We start from the raw sequence: 25,198 nt of genomic DNA on the forward strand, positions 1-25,198 counted from the left end.
TGGCTCCTTTGGCTGCCAGTCTTCAAGGACAGATTTGGGACAGTGAATGGGTGATAATGATAATTCCCCAGCCATCCAGACAGAAAAGGACTGAGGTAGGCATATTTTAAATCAGCAGAAATTAAATGATAGCAGTGTGGGTCATTCAATGTCTTGCGAGAAGTTGGCCTGGTATATGATGTACACTGATTAAAGTGGGCACCTTGCACCAGTCCAAACAACGGCGATCTAAGAGGTCAAAGATAACCTTTGAAAGCTCTCCAAGTGGTAGCTGTGGAGAGCATGCTTCGGGTTTAGTCCAGGAGTGTTAAGCAGCTTGTTTTACCAGAATGCAACCTAATTGTATTGGTTGGATGAAAGGAGAACCACACAGCAACTATACAAATAGGTATTTATTATAATAACACACCTTAAATACATCTGCTAAACACAGATAAACACAAAGCACACAAAACTGTAGCACAAAAACAATCATAAGTAACACTAATACACAGTGGGCTCCAGGGGGAGACCAAACCATATACTAAAATAGTGGTATAAGAACCACAACTCGAGTCAAGACAGTGTCTACAGGATGTAGAATCACTGGGACCCCAAGGAACCACCCAAGGTGAGTAAGTAGGGACCCCACAGAGGACACGTGCGGTGTGAGAACACGACCACATGCTACGTTCAATGCAATGGGAGAGTCGCTGTAGCACTCTTAAAGTTTAAGGACCCTTCCCAGTGGATTATGAAGAAACCCTTTGGAACATAGGAAGTTGGAAAGCCACCCCACCCATGGATACTGAATTACCAGATTTACCAATCTCAGTGAAGCCGGGTGCATAGGGCTGAAGTGGCGCCGGAAACCACAGTCGTTCCCAATGGCAGTCTTCAAAGAAATACTACTTCTGGAAAGAAGAAAAGTGTCCGGTGGAACCACACAGGTGGATCTTGATGGAAGGAACCTGAAAGCAGAGGGGACAGAGCCTGGGTCACTCAGAAGTGACCATGGTCTCGGAAGACGAATCTCCACTGATGTTGGGTGCTTCAGGTGTGAAGGAGACCTTGACTCTACAGCTGCAGGGACCAGGAGATGTCAAGGACAACCAGGAGTGGATAAGAGCTGTCCCATGAAGGATGTCGAGTGCTGACGGGTCGGTGTCCAGCAGGTGCACCGACAAACCTTGACAGTGGCAACCCATGAAGAAGGTCAAAGAAAGTTACAGTCTGGCCCAGCAAGGACCAGGGGACTCACCACAGCAAGGCGGCTCAGGGCAGTCGAGGACCCCCTGTGTCAGCTGCAGGTCTCCACCCCCTTTTCATAGCTTTCTTGCTGCATGGCCGGTTAATACTCTGGCTGCAGGTGCATTTCTGGTGGACGCCAGCGGGAGGCCTTTTCTCTGCCATGTTCTGGCATACCACGTCCCCTACACTTCTGTTGTTGTCCTGCTAGCAGTAGGAGCAGGGATTCCACAGACTCAGGCTATGCTCCACCCCACCCACAAGGAACTGCAGAGCAGCTGCGAGCACATATGCAGGGTCACACCCGCTCATCGCCAATGTTATGTTCTGGGCCATAGGCAAACATGACTATTACATAAATACACAGACTAGTATGTGGTACTGGAAACTGTCCACAAGCACGTGCGCCCTGGCCTTGTTATTGGCAGGGTCACCTGACCAGTGACACCTGTGTTGGATGGATGTGAGAGCCAGCCTTATGGGAGTGGCTGGTAAAATCACTCGAATGTGTCCAGCAGGACACTACAGAGATAAATGAAAGCGCACCTTATTACCTCGCATAAAGCATTCCCTAAGTCTGATTTATTGCCACATTGGAAACGGTAACACAACTTTCTCAGCAGGACTTGGGGGTCAGAACCCCAGAATACTGTGGCCGCTTTGTACCCTCTGTCCTAGTTGGCAGTATCCTCATCCTGGCCAAAGGCACCATAACAATGAGATGGGAACCCCAGGCACAACTGCGCTTCCCACATGGAGGCAAACAGTAGAATACTGGGCAGAGGCAGAGAGTTGTGCTCTCCCCAGGGAGGTAAATAAGGAGACTGCGCAAACCACCAACAGCAGCGTCCTGGGACACCCTAGTACAGACTGTACAAGACCAAGGGAATGATAGTGGGTGGCCATCTTGAACGCCCCCGCCCCTCAATAGTTTAGCTAGAGCTTGGAAGACACGCAGGCACTGAAACATGAGCATCACCCTAGGCTTGCTACATTGTTCCATTAACACCTTGCATGCTGATGACGAGCTCAGCAGCACGGTGGGCATATACTGGTGACGAGCTGAGCTCATCATGGCCTCATGGGATAATTACCCCGCTGTGCTGGGCGTTCATTGAGCAGGCGTGGCCATGACGAGCTCAGCTCGTCATCAGCACATGGCCACCATACTGTATGACGAGCCGAGCTCGTCATCAGCACCGCGCGCGTCCCCCTTCCCCCCGCACTGCGGGGGAATTAGCCCTGCGGCAATGGGGTTAATCCCCAATAGGCCCTCGATTGCTTAGGTCTGGAAGATCTACTGTGTTCACTTGTAGCGCTCTGAGATAACCCTGATGCTAGCTTGGGCGGTGACGGGGGTCCCTGCGGAGCCATTGATGTTGTTATGGAAACTTTTAAAGAGCACGTTACCTGGAGGTGTCCTGCTGTCCTGTGAACTCACAAAAGCTCTTATGACAGGCTTGCCCTAGTTTTGGGGCATGGATCAGAGGACGCCATAGAGGTACAAGGGACGCCATAGAGGTACAAGGGAGCTGAAAACTTGGTTTTCAAGTGTTTTGATGGCAACCCCTCAAGCTATGTTTATTGTCTGGGTTTATTCCTTCTGTGTTGCATGTTGGATGCTTTTTCATGGTCACCCTAATGTATTATACATTGCATATCTTTTACTATGTTCTTCGATCACAATACATGACTATATGTACGCTTATTCTCTTCAGTGTAACTGTTGAGGCATGTTTTGATGATTTATTAATGTAATTAAAGTTCACAAAATATTAAAAACAAGTTTAAAAAAAACTAAATTATTTCGGTGTCTTGTAGTTTGTTTCAAAATCTGCCAAACCTCACAAGATTTGCAATTGTTATTTATTTTTTTCATGTACATCTGAGTTGTCCAGACTCTTTACCAACATCAAAGCCGTTTCCAAATCTGAGTCCTCTGTGGACAAAAGTCTTCCTTTGATGAGTTGGTCCTGAATCATTTAATCTTTAAAGTTCTGATAATTGTATGCAGTCAGAAGTGGCGAATTAGACCCCCTACCCCATCCCCCCCACGAGGTGCGGGGGCCCCTACATCGTTCGCCTCAAAAGAGGTGTTGTTACGCCACTGGTACCCCGTGGTGTTTTTAAACCAACAACGTCATCAATAGACTCTCAGGAAACTCTGGGCATCAAAATGCTTCTACCTTCTGCACCCGTACTGTGCACCAAAAGTGCTTTTTACTTTTTAGAAGTGAAAGTGTCACCATCAATTACCTCCAAATAAGCCTCATAGGCTTCCCGACATTGGATCACCTGGAACAGGGAGGACACAGCGGAGGAGCAGTTATCTTCTCCAGGAAGGTGGACTGTGTGGTTCAGCTACTGCCCACACAAACCCTAACAGAATAAAAACCACAAATGTGCGTGAAATATGAGAACAAACAAAAAACTAGAGAAATGTTGTTAAAAACAAAAGCTGCAGTAGGTCTGTAGGATGGTAGGATCCTTCTGATTGGTGACCCCCACTTTTTTGCCTGGTGTTCTGCTGGTTTTTGACTGGTCTGATTGGATCATGTTAACCAGGAGCCCAGTCTATCTGCTATCTCCCTAAATTGCTTATGTTATGTACTTTGGTACACTCCAGATGGGATACTGGGGTACCCTTGTCAGTCCCTAGTATATAGTAACCATGTACCCAGGGTATAGCGACCCCAGAGACATCCCATGGGCTAAGGAATGTATATTGCCACCCATGAGAGGCCGTGCAAAATTGAACTACAGGCCTGTCATTGCAGCCTGTGTAAGTTGGTGCATCCACAACTTACTTGAGATATAGCTTTACTATATCTAAGGGTCACTGCACTTAAAACCTATAAGTCACCCCTCTAGCAGGCCTTGACAATCCTGAGGGCAGGGTGCTTGGTCCTAAGTGAGAGGGTGCCCCTGCATAAAAAGGACACCTCTGCAGCTTACGGAGTCCATTCTCCCGGGTTGTTAGTCTTGCAGCCATTTAGGCATATAGAGTGGCATTATGCAACCATGTGATGGCCAACTCTAAAACAGCTGAAACAAACCCTCTTGTGTTTGGTGTCAAACATTGTGGAATCATACCCGTATGATTCTACCCCTCAGAAACAAGCTTTGTGGGGCCCCTGGTTTTCCCGGTACCAGCCTTCTAGTCCTGGACAGCCCAAAATGGTTGCTGCCAACCAAAGACACATTTCTGCCCTCCGGCTGCTGAGCCAAGTTCTGTCACAGGGAGGTGTAACCACCTCCCAGACAGGATTTAGTGCATTAGGCCTGGGAGGGTACGCCTGCCAGCAATCAAAATTCTGCATGAGGGGTACATTTGGTGTCTCTGTGTATAATCCAGTTCATAGCAGTTCTGGGAGCTGTTGGCTCCTGCTCTTGCGTGAAACTGGACATAGGACATGGAGAATCCTCTCCGCTGTCCAGACCCTCCCCTGGAAGGGTCCGCTGAATCTGTCCGACCCTCTCCCATGTGTACAAAAGTGTTTATATGTCTGTAGGACCCTAAATTCGACGTGGCAAGATTCTGAAAAGAAAACCACTGACCTTCGACCATCTGGACACTCTGGATTTTGCTGGACGCCGTTTGGGATAGACTTCGTTTCCCTCTCAGTCTGAAGCATCGTCTGTGCCCATGCACCATACAGGCTGCATGCAGGACCTGTGGAGCATCAAGGACAACTGAAGTATCTCCCTTGGGGTGAAGGAGCCACTTCCCTGCATTCGCAGGCACCGTAATGCAACTGACTAGTCTGCTGATCCTGAGCTCCTGTGGACTCCGAACGCTCCAGCCACACAGGAGGTGGGTTCCACATCCCTGGAGGTCCAAGCTGTCTTCTGGCTGAGTTTAAGGTAAGAATCCCTCGTGGGGGCTGTAATACCCGAAACCCTGTGCACCATGTACTTTAGCAAGTGCATATGCTTGTTGGCATTTCTCGAAAAAGTGCATTGGTCTACAAATATCCATTCCCTCTGGCACCATTTCCTACAAACAACTTTGGCCACTTCACACTGAGTGCTCTGCAAGCTGTCATTTTGTGAAATTGCTCGAGGTCCTCTTGCGTTTTCTGTGCCTCCAGCCTGTGAGTTTCCCTGAGGTTCAACTCTTTTCTTGGGCTCCCCTGGTTGCTCCAGGCTTGCCCTGCCCCCCTTTGATGTGGTGAGTCTCCTGGACCTTGCTGGTTCAGACCATAACCTTCCTTGACCTTCTTCATGGGTTGCCATTGCCAAGGCTTATTGGTGCTCCCACTGGACACCGACCCCTCAGCACTCAATATCCTTCGGGGGGGCAGGTTATATCCGGCTCCTGGTTGTCCTTGAATGTCTCCTGGTCCCCGTGGCTTTAGAGTCAAGGTCTCCATCGACACACCTGAAGCACCCGACATTGGTGGGTATTCGACTACTGAGCCCCTGGTCACTACTGAGTGACCCAGACTCTGCATTGTGATTATCTTGGTGTAGAAGATACTGTGACATACTAGAGAGTGCTCTATTAATAAATGCATATTTTTATAACTATAGTGTAATTCTCCTTTCATTTAACCAATACTATAAGGTTGCATTCTGGTGAAACAAGCTGTTTTACATTACATCAAGACTAAGCCTGAAGGCTGCTCTCCACAGCTACCACTTAGAGAGCTTTCTAAGGTTGTCTAACACCTCTTAAATCACCATAAGGGTTGTTTGGACTGGTGCACGGTGCCCACTTTAATTAGTGGACAGCATATACCAGGCCAACGTCTCACAGGGTCTAATAATTCACGTGTGCGCAGGTTGATATATTTTATCAAATATAAACAAAGCTGTGCCTGTCACTGACAATGCAGGCAAAGCGATGACTGGAGTCTGTATAACGTGGTGTACAGTGATGGAAATGGGAAGTTTCCCAACTCTCCAAAATGGCTGCAGATAACATCGTAGTTCATGGTGTTTCTACAGTTGGTTGGGGATATCTTTCTTCTCAGCCCTAAAAAGATATATATAATACCTTCCACACATTGAATTAGCACTAAAGTTCAACATACCATGAACTCAACAATGTGAGAAGGGAAATTTGTGACTGGGGAGGGGACCTGGTCCTTGTATCCAGACTGTGTTCCATCACGGTCGGCCTTCAATCTTACCCTTGTCCTGGTCTAGTGCAACCAGTTGTCTACGATTGGCACTAAGTATGTTTTGGCCCCATTTTTAAATACAAACTTTAAAATGTTTAAATTCTGGTTCTACTAATAGGATTTTTGGCAGTACCATGTAATTTTCTTTAATAAAATATTCTTTATTTTTCTAAATTGGTGGGAGTTTTTTTGTGTTGTGCTTTCACTTAATAACTGTTTGAGTACCACATAAATACTTCACACATTGCCTCTAATCACTTGACTGCTCTGTGTCATAGCTAACGGATGGGGAGGGAGAGGGGTTAGGCACAGGTTTATTTAGTGGCTTTTGTAATTCACTCTGACAAGGGTTGGGATTATTTGTTGAGGCAGCTTCTCACCCTCTTCCACTAATGGTCCAATTTCCAGCAAATGCCATTGAGCTGGGTAAAATTAAACACGTGGGGGCATATTTACAAGACCCTTGCGTCACTTTTGTGCTGCTGATGCGTCACTTTTTGTGATGCAGCAGTGGTGCAAATAATGCAGCCAATTTACAATGGGACGCATCGAGGGAGATGCGTCATGTTGTAAAGCCCTGCGTCTCATTATACCTGCGTCAGGTATAATGTATGCAGGGTGGGTGTTCCCCGCTGGAAAGCTTTTTAAAAGTGAATTGCTGGAGTTGCGTAGTGCTTGCAACACGACTCCAGCAATGCGTGACTTCTGCGCCAGCAGATGCATCAGAATTTCTGACGCCTCTGACAATCCTTGCGCCATGGTGCGCCGTATTATAAATACGGCGCATTGATGGTGGTGCAAGGGTTTCTCAGGGTGGCGCAGGGAAAGTGACGCATCTCTACTGATGCGTCACTTTCTTCTAAAACTGCCCCCCGGTGTTCAGTGCAACAAATGTAAAGAAGTATTTTAATGCTCTGAATTGTGCCATTATCCAGATCTGTAGCCAGGAAGTAAGTTGCACTCAAAGTACAATATGGAGTCCTGGGCAGGGCCCTGACCCATGTGCTCTATTATGAGAAAGGCTCTGGTCTGACCCCCTCAGGCTGTCCCGAGTGACCATGCTTTGATGTGTTTCCCCCCAGGTGTGGCCGGCGTTCGATGCTCCTGGTCTGCTACGTGCTTACACTGGTGTTCGGGACGGCCGCCGCAGCCTCCATCAATTACCCCATGCTTGCCGTCTTCAGGTCCCTTTCAGGGGTATCACTTTCTGGATTTTCCACCATCACCTTGGCTATAAGTAAGTGAAGGTTTGGGCGAGAGAAGGATGATGAAGGGTCACTTTTAGAGCCTCCCTTTTTCGGCACCTCTTTAGAAAGTGCAAACATGTATTGCAAATGGTTATCATTTCAATGCCTTTGTTGGGGAACATATCCATGGTTGGGGCAGATTTACAAGCCCCTTGCGCCTCTTTTACCCCATTCTTGCGTCACTTTTGTGACGCAGTGATGGCGCAAATCGAGTGCCATGCTGCTGGATATTTACAACTTGACGCATCTGAGAGATGCGCCACGTTGTAAAGCCCTGCGCCACATGTAGGTGTTCCTGCGCAGGGAGGGCGTTCCGGTGCAGGAACACCTCGTAAAAGTGGCTGAGTGAAATTTACAAGATTTCACTCAGTCACTTTTAGGTAGATGCTGCGTCAAAACCCTGTGCCTGCTTGCGACGCAACTCCAGCAATGCGCCGAATTTCCGCCGGGGATGCGTCACGCATCTGTCCATCTGAGGGCCACGGTGTGCCGCATTGTAAATGTGGCGCATCAGTGGTGGCGCACGGGTGGGCAGAAGCGTGGCAACTCTTCTGGTGCATCCCTGCTGATTAGTCGTAAATTTGCCCCTTGGTCTCTAAACGTTCCCACTTGTTGTTTTTTTTTTAATCATTTCATTGCACCACATCGGATCAGGGCGTCTATTCAACATCCCATCATTCAGGGACGCACATGGCAAAAAACACACCATGGTTTTTTGTTCTGTGGTTAGTGAGAATGAGTAAGGTTACAGTCCTAAGACCCTGATATATTTGTTTATGTTGATATAAAGTCATAAAGGGACACACTAAATGATTGACAGCTTGTGATTGGGGCAACAAGGCAAAATCACCTGTCAAGACTTGCTAAAGGTACATTGAATCTGTAGTAGAGGAAGTAGATTAGTACCAAAAGGTATATATATAAAATCAGGATGTTTATTGCGAGTAACAAAGAGTAGTTGGTGCTTCAACCTAGACTAGCAAGTAACTGCCCACAAGAAGCATTACTCAGAACATCAGCACACTAAGAATCTAAATGGAACAAATGACTTAAAGGGGAAAGAAGCAAGTAATACTAAATGAGAATACAACATATCCTCTTCCCTTCATACATTAAGATGAAACAAGAAAAAATTATATGAAAAGTAAATAAAAGAAGCAAAACAGAAAGAAATTAAACACTTCTTAGATTAAGCATCATCACAGAAATAATCTTTTAAGTAACTTGTTGGTCGTCTGCATCTCTGTAAAGGGACACGAGAGTCAACCACATCCTCTTTATGACCAACCTGAGTATCATCTTGAACACAAGTTTCATCATCCTCATTCCCTGTACTTTTTTTGTACAGCGCAACCCTTCTCATATTCCAGTGTTCTCCATTGTACAATGTAACAAAGCGATTGTGTACAGATTTTACCTTGAATGGACCCCTGAATTTTGTCAAACCACTGCTAATGCAACCGGGTTTCACCTTCACTAGGTCATTAACCTTCATCTTATTAGCAACAACCCCCTTTCCATACACTTTTTTCTTTCCACGATTTTCCATTTCCTCCATACTCAGACCTTCCTTCATCCATGCAGGTAGAAGCTTGGTACCAGCAGCCCTTCCCCTCATCAATTTGAAGGGAATTTCCCCAGAAACACTGTTCTCAGTGGTGCGATATGCCCACACTAAATCGTTGACCATACTTCTAACATCCCCACCAGAGGAAACAGCCATCTGCATTACGCCCTTCACCATCCTATTCGCCCTCTCCACGACACCATTCCCTTGTAGGTTGTAGAGAGATGTTCTTGAATGTATGATCCCACATGCCTTTAAGAAAGACACCATCTCGGCAGAAGTTAATTGTGTTCCATTATCGGTAATTATTTTCACCGGATACCGTTCTTCTCTGAAAATCTCAGATATCATTTTAATGGTAGATTTGGTTGTGATTTCACTGCAAAACATCACAACCAACCATCTTGAGTAAACATCAACCATGACGAGTGCGAATTTCAAATCCACACCAAATCCACAAAAGGGTCTAATGAAATCCATACAGACAGTGTGCCAAGGTAACCCTGGATCCTCTGTCTCACCATGATTACCCTGACTACCCACCTTCAATCTCTTCTCACGTTCTAAACAGTCCACACACCTTTCTACCCACTCAGATATCTGCTGAGGATCACTGAAATAATATCGACTGACAAAATATCGACTTGCCAAAATATCGTGGACAAAATATCGACAGTCAAAATATCGAGTTTGTATCTACAAACAGGTAAGTACAAAAATATCGAGTACAAAATATCGTTAACAAAAATATAGATGTAAAAAATATCGACTTTATTAAAAACAGTGTTAAATTAAATTAATATTAAATTTTAATTACTAAAATATACTTAAAACGACTTAAATTAAATTATAATAATAAAATAATAAAAGAAAATAATAAAAATAATTTTTTAAAATCTTATTTGTTGACCCTGAACCCTAAAAATACCCCTTTACCCAAAAACCCAAAACTGACCCTGAACCCTAAAAATACCCCTTTACCCAAAAACCCAAAACTGACCCTGAACCCTAAAAATACCCCTTTACCCAAAAACTGAAAACTGACCCTGAACCCTAAAAATACCCCTTTACCCATGACCTGAAAACTGACCCTGAACCCTAAAAATACCCCTTTACCCATGAACTGAAAACTGACCCTGAACCCTAAAAATACCCCTTTACCCATGAACTGAAAACTGACCCTGAACCCTAAAAATACCCCTTTACCCATGAACTGAAAACTGACCCTGAACCCTAAAAATACCCCTTTACCCATGAACTGAAAACTGACCCTGAACCCTAAAAATGCTCCTTTACCCAAAATGTATCAATATTATTTAATTACCAATTAATTATTAATTAACAATAACAATAAAGTAAATATATTAGAACATTAGGTGTAATTATTTTAATAATTAATATTATTTTTTCAAAATTAATTACTTAAAAATAACACAAAATTATATATATAAAAAATGTACTCTAATTAATGTAATTAACTAATTACAATTAATTAATTAACAATTATTTACTAATACAAAATATATTAAAAATTATATTAATAATTAACTAATTAATATTAATTAATTATCAATTAATTATTAATTAAAAATATTAACAACATATATTAATTAATTAATTATTATTAAATTACTTCCCACCCTATTCCCCTATAAACCCACAACCCGCTACAGAATTACCTTACGCAATTATTATCAAAACAAAATTCATGTAATAAAATATTTTATAACATTAATACACACTATTCACACATATTATTACATAAAAATACACTATAAAATATTATATATTATTAAAAAATCGATATTTTTGCTATCTATATTTTATACAGTCGATATTACTTCACTTACCTGAAAAACGATATTTTTGTAGTCGATATTATGTCCAGTCGATATTTTGTCCAGTCTATATTTAAAACTCGATATTATGTCCAGTCGATATTTTGGAGTCGATATTTTGTCCCTATACCATCTGCTGATCCATTCCCGGCCAGCAAAAATGCTCCCTCACCCTTTTCTTAGTAAGAGACTGCCCAAGATGTCCCTCATGCGCCAACTTGAATAAGGGAAATCTTAATTCACACAGTGGAATATACTTATCATCCTTCATCACCAAGTTTTCCTCTTTATCATAAATTGACAACTGATCTAAAACCTTCAAATACGGTCTAACACCAATTGAAAGAGTGCTTTCTCGCCTAGCTCCTTTTACAATCAATTCCTTCACGCAACGTAAAACCTCATCCTTTTCCATGCTTTCATTCCACTGTGTTTCCCCTATCGCACCATAACACAAACTAACAACTTCATCAATAGCTGCTACCGCACCCTCACATTGTGCCAATTCCACACCTGACTTGTCTACATCCTGCCACGGTAAAGGAAGTCTCGACAGGCCATCTGCCTGACAATTCTTCCACCCCGGTATATAAACAACCTGGTACAGGAAATCCTGCATGCGTGCCGCCAATCTCGCCAACCTTGCGGACCCCTTACCTTCACCTCCAGGTGACAAGATTCTCAGCAAAGGTTTATGGTCCGTGAGTAATCTGAATTTAAATCCCAACAAGTACATTCTAAAGTACTCACAACCCCATGCGGCTGCGAGCGCCTCCCTCTCTATTATCGAGTAATTTCTCTCCGAACTGGTAAGCGATCTAGACGCGAATGCCACTGTCTTGACATCGGAGGGATGCTCCTGTGCCAAAACAGCACCTACCCCAACTCCACTTGCGTCAACGGTTAATACAGATTGCAACTTTGTGTCAAATGGTGTGAGAATTTTAACCTCACAAATCTCCTTCTTTATGTTGTCAAACACTCCCTCCAGTTCCTTGTCCCACACAAATTTACAACCTTTCCTCAACAATGCCCTTATCTTCTCCGTCTTATCTGCAAAAATGTTCACAAACTTCGCATAGTAGTCTATTAAACCCAAGAAAGACCTCAACTGGTCTTTATCCTCAGGTGCAGGAGCCTTCCTAATCGATTCCAACAGATCTCGTTTAGGTCTCACTCCATCGGCTGACAAGGTATAACCCAAATATTCTACCTCCTCCACAGCAAATCTGCACTTCTCTTTCTTTAATGTCAAACCTGTTTTCTCCATTTTATTCAAAACCTCACTCAAAATCACATTATGCTGTTCCAAACTTTCGCCAAACAACAAAACATCATCTTGGAAGTACACAACGTTCTTTATTCCTCCCAGTACTGATCCCATCATACGTTGAAACACACCAGCGGCAGACGCCAACCCGAAAGGCATGCGCGTGAACTGATAAATACCCTCCGGAGTGATAAACGCAGTCAAAGATTTCGAATCATCATGCAGTCTTATTTGGTGGTATGCGCTACGTAGGTCTAATTTCGTAAAATACTTCCCTCCTTTCAACAACAAGATCAGTTAATTTATGTTTGGCAAGGGATAGTTATCCACAACAATATTCTGGTTCAGAGTGTGCAAATCCACACAGAACCTGTACTTCCCATCGGACTTGGTCGAAATTACAACAGGCGAAATCCAATTAGATGTCTCTAATCTGTTCTATAATGCCCTGCTCCAACATCCCAGACAACATTTTCTTCACGTCATCCCTTGCTATAATGAGCACCTTCCTCACCTTATGCTGCATGGGAAATGCATTCTCCTTGAGCATAATCTTATGTACGTACCCCTTCAATGCGCCGATCTCCTCCTTGAACAAACTCGACATCCCATCCACAATCGAATCTGTTGTCACCTCATCCACGACCATCACTTGATTTTTTGCCCAAGGATTTATAATGATATTCAGATCGTACTGATGGCCCCACCCAAGTATTGGCGGTCCAGAATGTGCAACATACACTTTCCCATCCCCACACCTTCCTTGAAAAACAATGTCTGTCAACATGTACCCTATGATATCTATCCTCTCACCCTGGTACCCCCCTGGGTTGATGTCCTTAGGCTTAAGAACTACATCAGGCCAGTTTTTCCTAAATAGACAGGCTGGAATGATCGTCCAAAATGATCCCGAATCAACCATCAATTCGGTTTCCTTACCCTTTATGACAAACATCGCCTTAGGTCTTTCCTTTCTACCTGTCTCACCTTCCATCTCCTCATCACTTACACACAATATTTTGTTAGCACTCTGCACTTTACATCCGTTCACTACACATACGCCTTCATTTTGTACAACAGTAACCTTTCTTTTATTAATCATTTTGCACATCTTATAAAAATGGCTCCTTTTCCCACCCTTCTTGCACTCTTTGTCCAATGCAAAACATCTTTTATATTCCGCTGTGTGGTATCTGCTCCCACACCTTGTACAAACCTTCTCTTGCCCCCTGTACTGCTCGCCACCATTCTGTGCGTTCCCACTGTACTTTTTTACTCCTCTATCGTTTCTTTCACTGCTTCTCCTAGAAACAACAGCAACATCCTCCTCTTTTTCATCCCGAGACACGCCCACAGCACTCACATTTTCCTTGACACATTCTTTTTTCTCCATTTCCTTCATGCAAGCACTCGATTCCTCCACAACCTTAGCTATTTCTATTGCATTTTGCAAGGATGGGTTTTTTGCCGCCCACAATTTTTCTTGCATCTTCTTGTTCCTACACTGGACAATGAGTTGATCCCTTATCTCATTGCACTTTATCGACAACTCCCTTAACCTTGTAACAAACTGGTCTATGTTTTCATCTACCCTCTGTGGTTGCGTATAGAATTTGTGCCTAGCCATGACAATATTCACCTCCTTTGAGTATTGTTTCTTAAGTCTAGCTTTTGCCTCAAGGTAAACATTAGTTATAACTCTCCCATCTGCATTTGTACCTGCCGGTAAAAACTTGAAGGCATGCTGGGCCTCCTTACCCAGAGTGCTCAACAACAGCGCTTTCTTCCTAGCCGCGCTAAAATCTTTCCCATCCAAAGCCTCGATGTAATTTTTGAAAATTTCAATCCATTCCTCCCATTCTATAGGAGGATCGCCACTCTGTTGCAGAAACAGGGGTGGCATCACAACATTATGCCCTTCCATTTGTAAGTATAAGTAAGGTATGTCTTTTCACACAACTCTGTAAAGAAAAAGCACAATCATGTAAAACAATCCCTTCCTTATTTCTCTCTTTTTTTAAAAAGTTTTTTCTCTTCCGCACTTATATTCCACGTTTCTATTTCCTTGTCCTTTTGACTTAGTACAGTACTATCCACTTGTTTCTTAATTTCGTTTCTTTTTTTTTTTTGCTCTCTCTCCTTTCTTTTACTTCATTTCTTTTAAGTCACCTGTATGTCCTTCTGAAGGATGTGTCCACTTCTTTCTTTTCTTTCCCGATTTTATTTAAGAAACGGGTTGTATCGGCAGTTCTCTGTCTTCCTCCGTCTCCTTCTCGTAGGGTTGCTAGGATACACTTTGTTTTGCTTTTCCAAGATGGCCGCTACGTGTCGCGTCACTACGCACGCCACGTTTTCCTTATTGCAGCTTTGCTCTTCGTCACTCCGCACGGCGCACACTGCTCCACGTCATTCCTTCAGCGTCATAGTCTTCCCTCAGACGCTAGCTCGAAGGATTAACAAACGGCAACACGTACTGACTTCACGAGCTCTCAAGGTACTTTTAAAAGTTGCACGCCGCTCGCTTTTACTCGCGAACAGTAGACAAACTTTCAAAAGATGCACACTGCTTTTTCAAGAGTCGAACTCTCCTTTTTTCAGCTAATCCTTTTACCACAATTAACACAACAAAGTCTAGTAACTCACGCTTCGTTTTTTCACAGGGATTTTCTTCGTTTGCTTCAAATTTGGCTTCACATATCTGTCTCTTCTCCCCGTTTTTCCTTTTCTTTTTCTATATTTTTCCTTGAATATTAAGCGATTTTCTCCAATTTTCTTCTTTGCTTCTTTTCCACCAACAGAGGCAAAGCCTCACTCTGTCCTCTTCATTACTCTGCTAGCCATCGTCGCCATCTGTAGTAGAGGAAGTAGATTAGTACCAAAAGGTATATATATATATATATATATATATATATATATATATATATATATATATATATATATATGTATATAAAATCAGGATGTTTATTGCGAGTAACAGAGAGTAGTTGGTGCTTCAACCTAGACTAGCAAGTAACTGCCCACAAGAAGCATTACTCAGAACATCAGCACACTAAGAATCTAAATGGAACAAATGAATTAAAGGGGAAAGAAGCAAGTAATACTAAATGAGAATACAACAGAATCTTATGACTTTCTTGAGGTGCAGGAGTCAAACACAGATCAGACACCTCACTCCCCACTCTAAGGCAGCAGTAAGCACTGGCAAAGTCAACAAACTACCACACATTTCTCAGTACTCTCCTCAGAGCTAATATCTAAGTGCAGAAATCCAATTCAGCATGTGACAAGCAATGAGCAACAGTTCAAATTTGTAATTAATTAATATCTTTTATTGATTTCATATTTAAATACGTACAATTTCTTGAGGCCAACGCGTTTCGTTCCCTGTGAGCCTCTTCCGGGCTATATTAATGAAACTCATTCATATCAATATATATATATAGAACAGTTTCTGTGGTTAAAAACAATACACAGTAGACTAATTTACACATATACATTAGACATATACCAAGTTCAGCGGAATTTTGTCTAAACATACTCGTTGTTGAGAACTTATTTCAAAAATCTCATTAATTATTATGAACATACAAATTAATTATACTAATTGCCTGTAAATTGCATTTCAAACTTTTACATAGTCCATCATTATAGTTGACATACTTTATTTATTTATTTTGCCATTTGTAGAGCGCCTGGTTACACCGCCGGTGTGTCCCCGCGCTAATTTATATTTTTAATTAATTACTTTATATAGCACAAATAAAACACAAAGCTATCAGAGCTCTTTAAGAACAGCCCTAACCCATTATATAGCAAATATAGTCCCATGACAACATATAAACAAATATAGGGGGCGATTACGATGGCGGAAGGACCATCACCGCCGGCCCCGCAGTGGCGGTCCTTCCCACATCGGACTCCGGTTTTACCACTGCAAGATTATGATGGCGGTGGGATCTGCACTGCGACCATGGCAGATGGAAAGACCGTCCGCCACAGGTAATCGTTCCGATTGCCTTGTGGAGTTGTCTGTATCCACATAATGGTGGCGGTGAGTAGCAGGCACCGTCCTCCAGATTAGGATGCGGTCTTCCACCAGCCTTTCCGTGGTGGCTAAACCGCCATTGAAAGGCTGGTGGAGATTGGTTTCGGGGCCCGCTGTGGGCTCCCTTTGTGTTGGGGGAGGTGTGGGTGCACTAGGGGGTACCCATGGTACCCCCCTACATTTCACTGCACCAAGTGACAAGGACAGTGTGGTACCTGTCACGTAGTGCAGTGAAATGCCCAACATGCTATTTTAACATCACGGCTTGTACTGCTATCAGCAGCACCCGCTGCAATGTTAAAGTAAGGAATCCGACTGTCATGGTGGCGGTCGCATCCTAATCAGGTGCACGGGACTGCCGCATGTATGGCGGACAGTCCAGGTAGCCACCACCATTGCGGACAGACTTCAGTCCGTCCGCCATCGTAATCGGCCCCATAGTCTTTAGCAAAACTTGCTGACCAATAATATAATTTCACAAGTCTCCTTCGAGAGCCTCAAAACTCCTGCATTATGGTAGAAGGGAGTCAAGTGGCCCTCAGTCCCCTTGATCTCCGACATAAGCAATGAACCCCTTTTTCAATTTCATGTATCGGAAACTTGGAATCATCTTGGACCCCAAGCTCAAAATGGGCCGCCAGAACAACTCGGTCGCAACCTCCAGCTTCCACACCCTCTGCCTCCTATGCAAGACCTTCAAATGGATCCCCCTCGAACACAGAAAGACCGTCACTCACGCCTGGTCACCAGCAGGCTCGGCTACGGCAATGCACTCTATGCAGTAATAAACAAAAACCTCACCCACAAACTACAGAACATTCAAAACACCACCGTAAGACTGGTCCTTAACCTGCCAAGACACTGCCACATATCCCAGGACCTGTGTGTAGGAGAGTAGGGTCTGCTATCCTATGGTCACCCCAAATTTTTGCTTTTTGTTTCACTGGTTATGACTTAATGTGGCTGTGGGCCTGCTAATCAGACCCACAGCCTGCTGTTCTCTCTCTAAATTACTGCCAATGCACTTTAGGTGCATTACGAATTGGAACTGGTTCACCTTATTAGCCCCTGTAGTAGTGTACCCTAGGTACCCAGGGCATAGGTGTTTCCAAGGCCTACCAGGGGCTGCAGCATGTATTGTGCCACCCCTGGCCTGGCCTCCATATTTGACACAACTGGCTGATCACTCAGCTGGGGTAAGTTGGTGTAATCACCTCTTACTTAGGTACAGTATGCCTGTGCCTAACCCTAAACTGGACACATATTTTCCTATCAGCCACTCCTATGGAAGGCCTCATCAATCCTGGAGGCAGAGTGCTTGGAAATATGTGAGATGGTGCTCTAGCATGAGCTGAGCCTGTCTGCAGCTGTCGGGAACCACTCCCTAAGCTGTTCCGGGATATTGCCATACCATATACTCTTAAGTGCATTATAATCCTCGCGGTTAAATGCTATCTTTGGTTTGGCTTAATCAAAACATGTCGAGTAAGGTGTCATACGAATTGGAATACTATCCCCTCAACAGTTCTGTCGACGGGGATAGCATTCCACCCTTCTAGAGGGACACGACATGTGTGTAGCCTTAACCCCGGTTAAAGTTAACCAGAGCCTCAGCATCACAAAATGGATGCTGCCACCACAGACACGAGTCTGGCCTCCTGCTGCTGACCGAAACTCGGCAGATGGTGGCCTGGACAAAGGGTTTCCTGCCTTGGGAGGTGCGAGCACCACCCCAGACAGGGTTTTGTGTATTGGGTAGGACAGGGCTGAATAGAATCAGACATGCCCGGGGCACACAAGGTGTCCCCGTGCATAGGCCAGTCCAAACCGGTCCTGGGACTTTCCAGACCCAGGCTTGGCGAGGAACTGGACAAAGGAAAGGGGGTGTAACCGCCCCCCTTCCTGGTTCATCCCAGAGGAGGGACCTAGTAGGTGATCCACCCCTCAGATTGGGAATAAGAGTGGGAGCAGTGCCATTGCACAGCAGATCATCCTGAATCAACTTTACACGAAGAAGAAGACTGGACTTCGACATTCTGCTGCACAGAAGACTGAAGAGAATCTCCCTTGTGGCCTAGGAGTGGCCACCCTGTGAAAGCAGGTACCAACCAGCAAATCGACGTCTGCTTTGCCGCCGCCTCCCGCCGGAGCCCGAGCCCAGAGCCCAACAAGAACCAGACTCCCAGACCTCTCCGAGCCCGATCCACAGTCCCTGCAAAGAAGGGACCCGTGGAGGCACCGAGTGACGTGGGACCAGACCTCTTGGAAGACACTCGAAAAGCTGACTGCGCAGCTTCTGAGGTATCCTCGAGGTTGTGCTTTGGGGACTGAGAACCCCCACCATCGAGCAGCCCTTGCACCGAAGATCAGCCCTCCAGCATCTCCACGATCTGCGTGGGGCCCTTTTGCACTGTGCCACTCGACGCGCCATCCCGGCCACTAGCCACGTGGTCAGCGGCCATCTTGGCGACGAAACCGACAATTTACACAGCAGGTCTGGTTGCTCCAGACCTACCCAAGCTCCTGTGAAAAGGAGCACTCACTCTGACCTTGCTGGTCCGAGTAGTAAGCATCTTTCGATTCCTGCGTGGCTTGCATTAGCCAAGGTCTGTTTGCTCCGATCAAGTTGCAGACACCGCCAACAGCGAGAAGCCTGCGTGGGACAGCTCGTGACCGACTCCTGGACGTCCTCGACCCCCGGTGTCCACGTGGCTGCAGAGAGAAGCTACCTGACAACGCCTGTTTGCACCCAACATCGCCTGGTTCCAATCTGGTTCCACGGTAGTCACTGGCTAGTGACTTTGAACATTGTCCCCTCTGCTTTCAGGTCTTCACATCTTCAGATCCACCCTTGGATCCACCGGAACTCTTCACATCGAGCCGCCTGCAGCATCTTCAGCTCCAAGCACCATCGACCAGCGTGACGAAACCCGACACTACTTCGACCCTGTGCACCCGCTTCCTGTGGGTGAGGTAACTCAGCTCCGCCGGTGTTCCTACACTGGTACACATCTCAAGGGCATGTGTCTTAAGTTTCAGCTCCATAGGTCACTCGGAAGGTTCCTAACTTTCCAACTTTGTACTTTTTACGCACCATAGACTTTGCATTGGAAAGTGCGTGCACTTTGAACACTGCACCCAAGTCCCGCGGGCCTTTCCCGACTTAGTCACTGCTAGTCTCGAATAGCTCCAGCGATTCCCAAGGCCCTAGGCCTGTTCCCTTTCCTACTGGTATCTCTTATACCACTTTCTTAGTTTATGGTTTAGGTGGCCCCTAGGGCTCATCCATATTGTGCAACTTTTGTGTATTTTAAACTGTCTTGTGATTTAACGCTTGTGCTTCTGTGCTCATAAAGAGTCCAGGGGATTTTATAGTTAATAAATAAATATATATTTTCAATATATATCTGTGTGGTGTCCCTTTCATTTGGTATTCAAGGGGGTTGTGTATGGTATTACAGCTGGCTTCACATGCCTTTCAGAGTTTAGCCTGAGACTGCTTTGTCCACGTTACCACTAGGATAACTGGTCTACAAGGTTGAATTACAACCATCATCATAAGGGTTGCTTGGCATGGTACAAAGTGATCACTAAGAATTAGTGAGCATTATATACCAGGCCAACTTCTCACACTGTGCACACTCCACTGGCACCCCATTGAAGCTAGAGTCACTTTCAAGATGTTATCCCACGCTCACAAGGCCCTCCACTACACCGGACCAACACACCTGAACAGCCGACTCAAATTCCACACACCCCAAAGGCCAGCTCTCCGACGCCGTGGTCCCCCCCCACCAGAAAGACCAGATCGGGAGGCTGCTCCTTCTCCTTCCTCGTGGCCAAGGCCTGGATTGACCTTCCGCTCCACCTCAGACAGATAACATCGCTCCCCATCTTTGCAAGAATCCTCAAAATCTGGCTCTTTGACAGACCCCCTGTTTGATGGACTGGAACCTGTGACCCCCCTCTCCCCCCAGCGCCTTGAGACCCTTATGGGTGAGTAGTCGCGCTTAACAACCACCTGATTGATTTGATTGTTTGGGGTAACAAGACACAGCACAAAGCACAGTCTATGTCAAGCAGGGGGACCCAGCGCCTCCAAGCACAGTCCCAACAGCCTCTTCCTTGGTTAAAACAGCAAACTGCAGACCAGCCCCAGATCATGAAGCAAGGATCGGTCCTTCCCCAGCAGTCTCTTCAGTTGTTACTTCACAAAATGGGTCCAAGCCTTTTCAGTCTCAATCCATTTTTATTCCAATGTTCAGGGGTCTCAGCTCTTATAGTTATACCCCTAAATGTCTTTGAAGTTCGATGGTACTCAGTGGTCCCTGACCCCTGCCTAACTCAGTTCTGGGTGTCTCCCTGCCAGTGTCAACTTTCTCCCTTTGATATTGGGGGACTGGATCCTTAATCACTCAGCAGGAGATGGGTCAATTGTTTTATAGCAGCAACCCAGGCCTCTTCACCTCCCGGGCTTCTCCAGAGCCTACTCTCCAGATGCCGGTCAGCCTCGTGCCATCTCAACCCCTCCCTGGGACAAGACCTCCCCCAGCTCCTCTCACCTCTCAGATCCAGACAGTCAATCCACATTCAGCAGAGACACACAGAAATGCCTAAAGCACAAAATTCAGCCACTTTCTAAAAGAGTGATTTCTGAACGCAGAGAAAGATGTGTTATGACACTGTGTGTAACCACCTCATAAGGCCCTATCCACTTGTCCTGGAGCGCACAAGGCTCCACTGGTGCCATCACCCACACTTTCTGCCCAGGTTGAAACACAACCAGAGTGGCATATCCTCCTGGCTGGCTTCCAGGGTCGCCTGAGCGAGCTGCCTGAAACTCCTAGTTTGGTTCCTGAAGGCCAGCATGTAACTGTATACATCCTGGGGGGATTTACTAGAAGCCTTCTCCCAGCCCTCCTTCACCAAACTCAATGGTCCTCTGACCGGGTGCCCATACAGGAGCTCAAAGGGGCTGAACACCAATGGCTTCTGTGGCACCTCTCTATATGCAAACAGCAGGCATGGCAAGCGGACATCCCACTTACACCTCATGGGTATCTCCAGACCCATAATCATGCCCTTCAATGTCCGGTTAAACCTCTCACCCAGACCATTACCCTTGGGGTGATAAGGTGTGGTGAACTTATAAGTTATATAATAACAACAGAGGAGTGAATAGCACAGTGCTCAAATTATAATACTAAGCTACAGATAAGCAGTGTGTCAAAAAACAAAACCCTTCAACAGGAATAGCAAACACCTCCCCCAGTTGGGTTGTAACTACAACTGGGCACCTGTATCCCACATTGTAAAACAGGACAGGGATCTCCCTTTTGTAGAAGGACCCTCACTCACCACTAGCTGGTGACATGCTTCATCATGGGGTCCCCGCTGGGGTGGTCTAATACCCCCCCAGCGTGCTACAACGCCTGTTTACAGCGGAGCAGGATGTGGTGAATGCAACAGTGCCCAAAACAAAATGTAGTGATAATATGTGCAGGTTGAAAAAATACTAGGTTGTAGCCTTTATACCTGTTTTAATAATGGCCAACCCGTATTTATTAAAAGCAAGTGAGCGGACTACTAGGTTCTGTATTAAGCAACCTGTGTCCTTAATGATTATAGAAAAATTGTGGTCAACATGTTTCTGCTGTTTGACTGCAATTCGCTCAGCATTCGTCAGGACCTTAAATAAAACCCCAGTGGTATGCGCGCGCTAAGGTGCACCCTACTGTGAGGCTCAATGTGTGAAAAACAATGAACAATTACCCATCACAAGCAGTCTCCGTGATAAAGGTCAATACAGAATGTAAGACCTAGGCAAAAAACCTGTAAAGGAAAAGGACATTTAATGATATATATTGCACATGTTTACACAATGTTCAGTGTAAAGACAATTAATCCTTATGGGGCATCAGAACTAGACTAACGCACCAAGTCGTAAGATGGCAATGCAGAAGTCCCACAGCGTCACATAGTGAACGCGTGCACCCTCATAGTCTCTTGCCTTCAACCCTAATGGGTAAGTGTCCTGTGAAAAACTAATTTGAAGTTTCACAATCAAAACAGGGCTGATCACATCTTCACCATGTGCCTGTCTTGTGAATATCGTGCCTAATGCTCGACATTAGTTATAGGTAGTACTGTAAAAAATTTTGCTTGGTTAATGGTTGCATTGTTGAAGCAATCGCTAGATCAGGGTAAACCCCCTCACACGGGGAAGCGATGGTATATCTAAAATGATGCCACATCAATTAATGTTAAGAAAATAGGCACAATTTGTCAAGAAGGAATAGACACTGGTGCTCATTACGCAGTGGTATGTTATATATATGCCGGTCAGACATATACAAACACACAGGTAATCAGGGAATAAGGTACAATCACGCTAATGGCCGGTTGTCCGAATGCCATGAAAATAAACACAGAGTGTCTGGACTTATGAATGATCAGTGCAAGCCAGACAAACAAATAAGGCATATAACAAAGCGTGTGGACAAGGAACACACTCAGTAGCAGAATACTTGGGTCAACTCACGCAATTTGCGAAATGAAATATCTCCCATAGGTATAGACAGCATGGGTAATCTTCACGCGGTAACTGTCTTTAAAAAGAAAAATGCGTGAATTAAAAGGTAAACAAGCCGGCGTAGTAGTTGACAGATATCCCCGCTATCCCAAGGGAAATTGAATTAGACTTACTGCCTTACTCGCGGAACTTATAAGTTACACCGCAGTCCTTCCACAGAGATCTTATATACCTCAAAATGAAATTAGTACCGCTGTTGGACACCACCTCTCTGGGGAAACCCACACGGGAAAAATCCCCATCAGTGCACGGCCCACCATGGGGCTGTCACCGTCCGGGGAGGGATGGCTTCCGGGTACAGGGTGGCGTGGTCCACCAAGACCAGGTGGCCCCACAATGTCAATGGCCACCCTCTCAAAGGGTGTGCTGACTACAGGGAAAGGTTGGAGGGCAGCCTCTCACTTCCTTCCAATCACCTGACAAGTCTGATAGGTCCTGCCTTAAGTGTCAGAACTCTTGTGCATCAGGAGCCAGTAGAAGTGTGTGACTATCCTCTCAAAGGTCATGTCCTACTCCAAATGTTCCGCCAAAGGTACATCATGAGCCAACCCCAATAGGAAGGCTCTGAAGCGCTGGGGTACCACCAGCGCCCGGGCTGACCCAGGCTCAGCCACCCTTGGCTCACTATACATGAGATAATTCTCCCAGTAAATCAAGTGTGATCCCGACTGATCACCTACTGCCTGGTTTGCTGCCTGCTGCCGCAAACCTAGAAGAGAAGGGCATTTCTCATGTTCCTCACAGAATTGCTCCCTGGAGGGCCCCCCTTCCTGCCGCCATTCGGTCAGCCCGGGTAGGTCTCCCAGTTCAGCCACTTGTTCCCCCGTAGGCTCCAGGGCATCCCCCTCAAAGGGTGCCTCCTCCTGGACCGTGGGAACTGTGCGGGCCAGTTTCCCATGCCCCCTGCCTCTCCTCTTACTGTCAGGCACCTGTGCCACTGTTTCAGGCTCCATGTTCTCTTGAATACCTTTACTGGCTACCATAGACTAAGTGGTCACACAAGCCCACTCAGGTAGACCCAACATCTCCAAATTCTCCACCTCCTTCCAGCGCTCCACCTCCTTCCAGGGGGAACTCTCCAGGTCATTCCCTAGCAGAATGTCTACAGGCAAGAATGGACTTACAACAAACTTCAAGGAACCTGAGACCCCTCCCCATTCAAAGGGAACCAGCGCCACCTTGCAGAGGTGCACTGAATTGACTGCTGACATTACAGGGTGAAGCATATCGGGAATTACTTTCTCTTCAGACACCCACTGACACCTGACAGATGTCAAACTGGCTTTGGTGTCCTCCCCAACCAAAAGGTTGTGCAACAATAAGGGTAAGTGTGAGAGGTACCCCTTAACTAAAGTCAAGGGAAATAGGGTTAACTAACGAGTAAAACAGAGTATTCCCTTGAGCGAAATTGAATAGGGAGAGCCGGAGGGTCGAGGAAAAGAAAATTGCAAAATACAAGTAAATATAAAGAATTCTTACAATTTATTGAAAATACAAATTTTAAAAGAGGGGTGGACCAGAAGGAACCCACTCAACACAGGTTAAAACAATACTCCCAAAAATAATGGGAAATCATTTTCTCATTTAACCTCTATAAACTATGAGTTTCGTGATATTCCTCATTGATAATAAGTCTTCCGTTCTTTTTTTATCTTGAAAATACACATTTGCCGCATTATAGACGGTTACCGCTAGTATGACTTCACCACCCTGAAGTCCCTCTATCACAAAATTCAGAATACAGGTCCTACATCTTCTTCATGGGACCGAGCTGGGGTATACAGGGACTAGATCTTCCCTCCCCTGCATATCCCATCGCCTTGTCACATTTCCACAGTTCACGACTAATCAAATAGTTTAATAAGTGTCTATAAATATAATTGCGGTGATGGTGGTCCAAACTACGAGAACTATACATTCCGTGAACTATATATCCGGTACTTAGGACCTTCGCTAATAACACAGTCACGATCATTTCCTGTAAGACATGACCCAGTACACAGATAGATTCCCCTGACCAATCGGGACGCATTAGATTAAGACCAGCCAATGGGGAGACAACAACACAAGCCCGATTATGTTAATTTCGTGGCTTGTGTTGGTGTCGACTTGATTGGCTGGAACTCAGACCAACCAGATGCCAGATTGAGTATTTAAACACAGCGCCTTTTTTCTTTGGGCATTTTCCGTGGAACTAGAGAAGCAGGCAGTCCTTCGTGATACACCAGGTAAGCACTACCATAAGAATAGGATGCGAGGTAGTAGCGGCAACGGAAGCAAGCAGAG

General features: G+C 45.3%; 1 protein-coding gene across 2 annotated transcripts in view; it reads left to right on the plus strand.

Moving 5' to 3' along the window:
* LOC147706704 (solute carrier family 22 member 7-like) overlaps positions 1-25,198 on the plus strand; it is a 396,568-nt gene that overhangs the window by 122,367 nt on the left and 249,003 nt on the right. For both annotated transcript variants that reach the window (XM_086925842.1, XM_086925843.1), the window contains exon 4: positions 7,436-7,590. In XM_086925842.1, coding sequence (XP_086781968.1) covers positions 7,436-7,590 — 155 coding nt within the window. The remainder of the gene's footprint in view (positions 1-7,435; positions 7,591-25,198) is intronic.

Source organism: Lissotriton vulgaris, chromosome 6 (genome assembly GCF_964263255.1).
Source record: "Lissotriton vulgaris chromosome 6, aLisVul1.2, whole genome shotgun sequence".
Classification (NCBI taxonomy): domain Eukaryota; kingdom Metazoa; phylum Chordata; class Amphibia; order Caudata; family Salamandridae; genus Lissotriton; species Lissotriton vulgaris.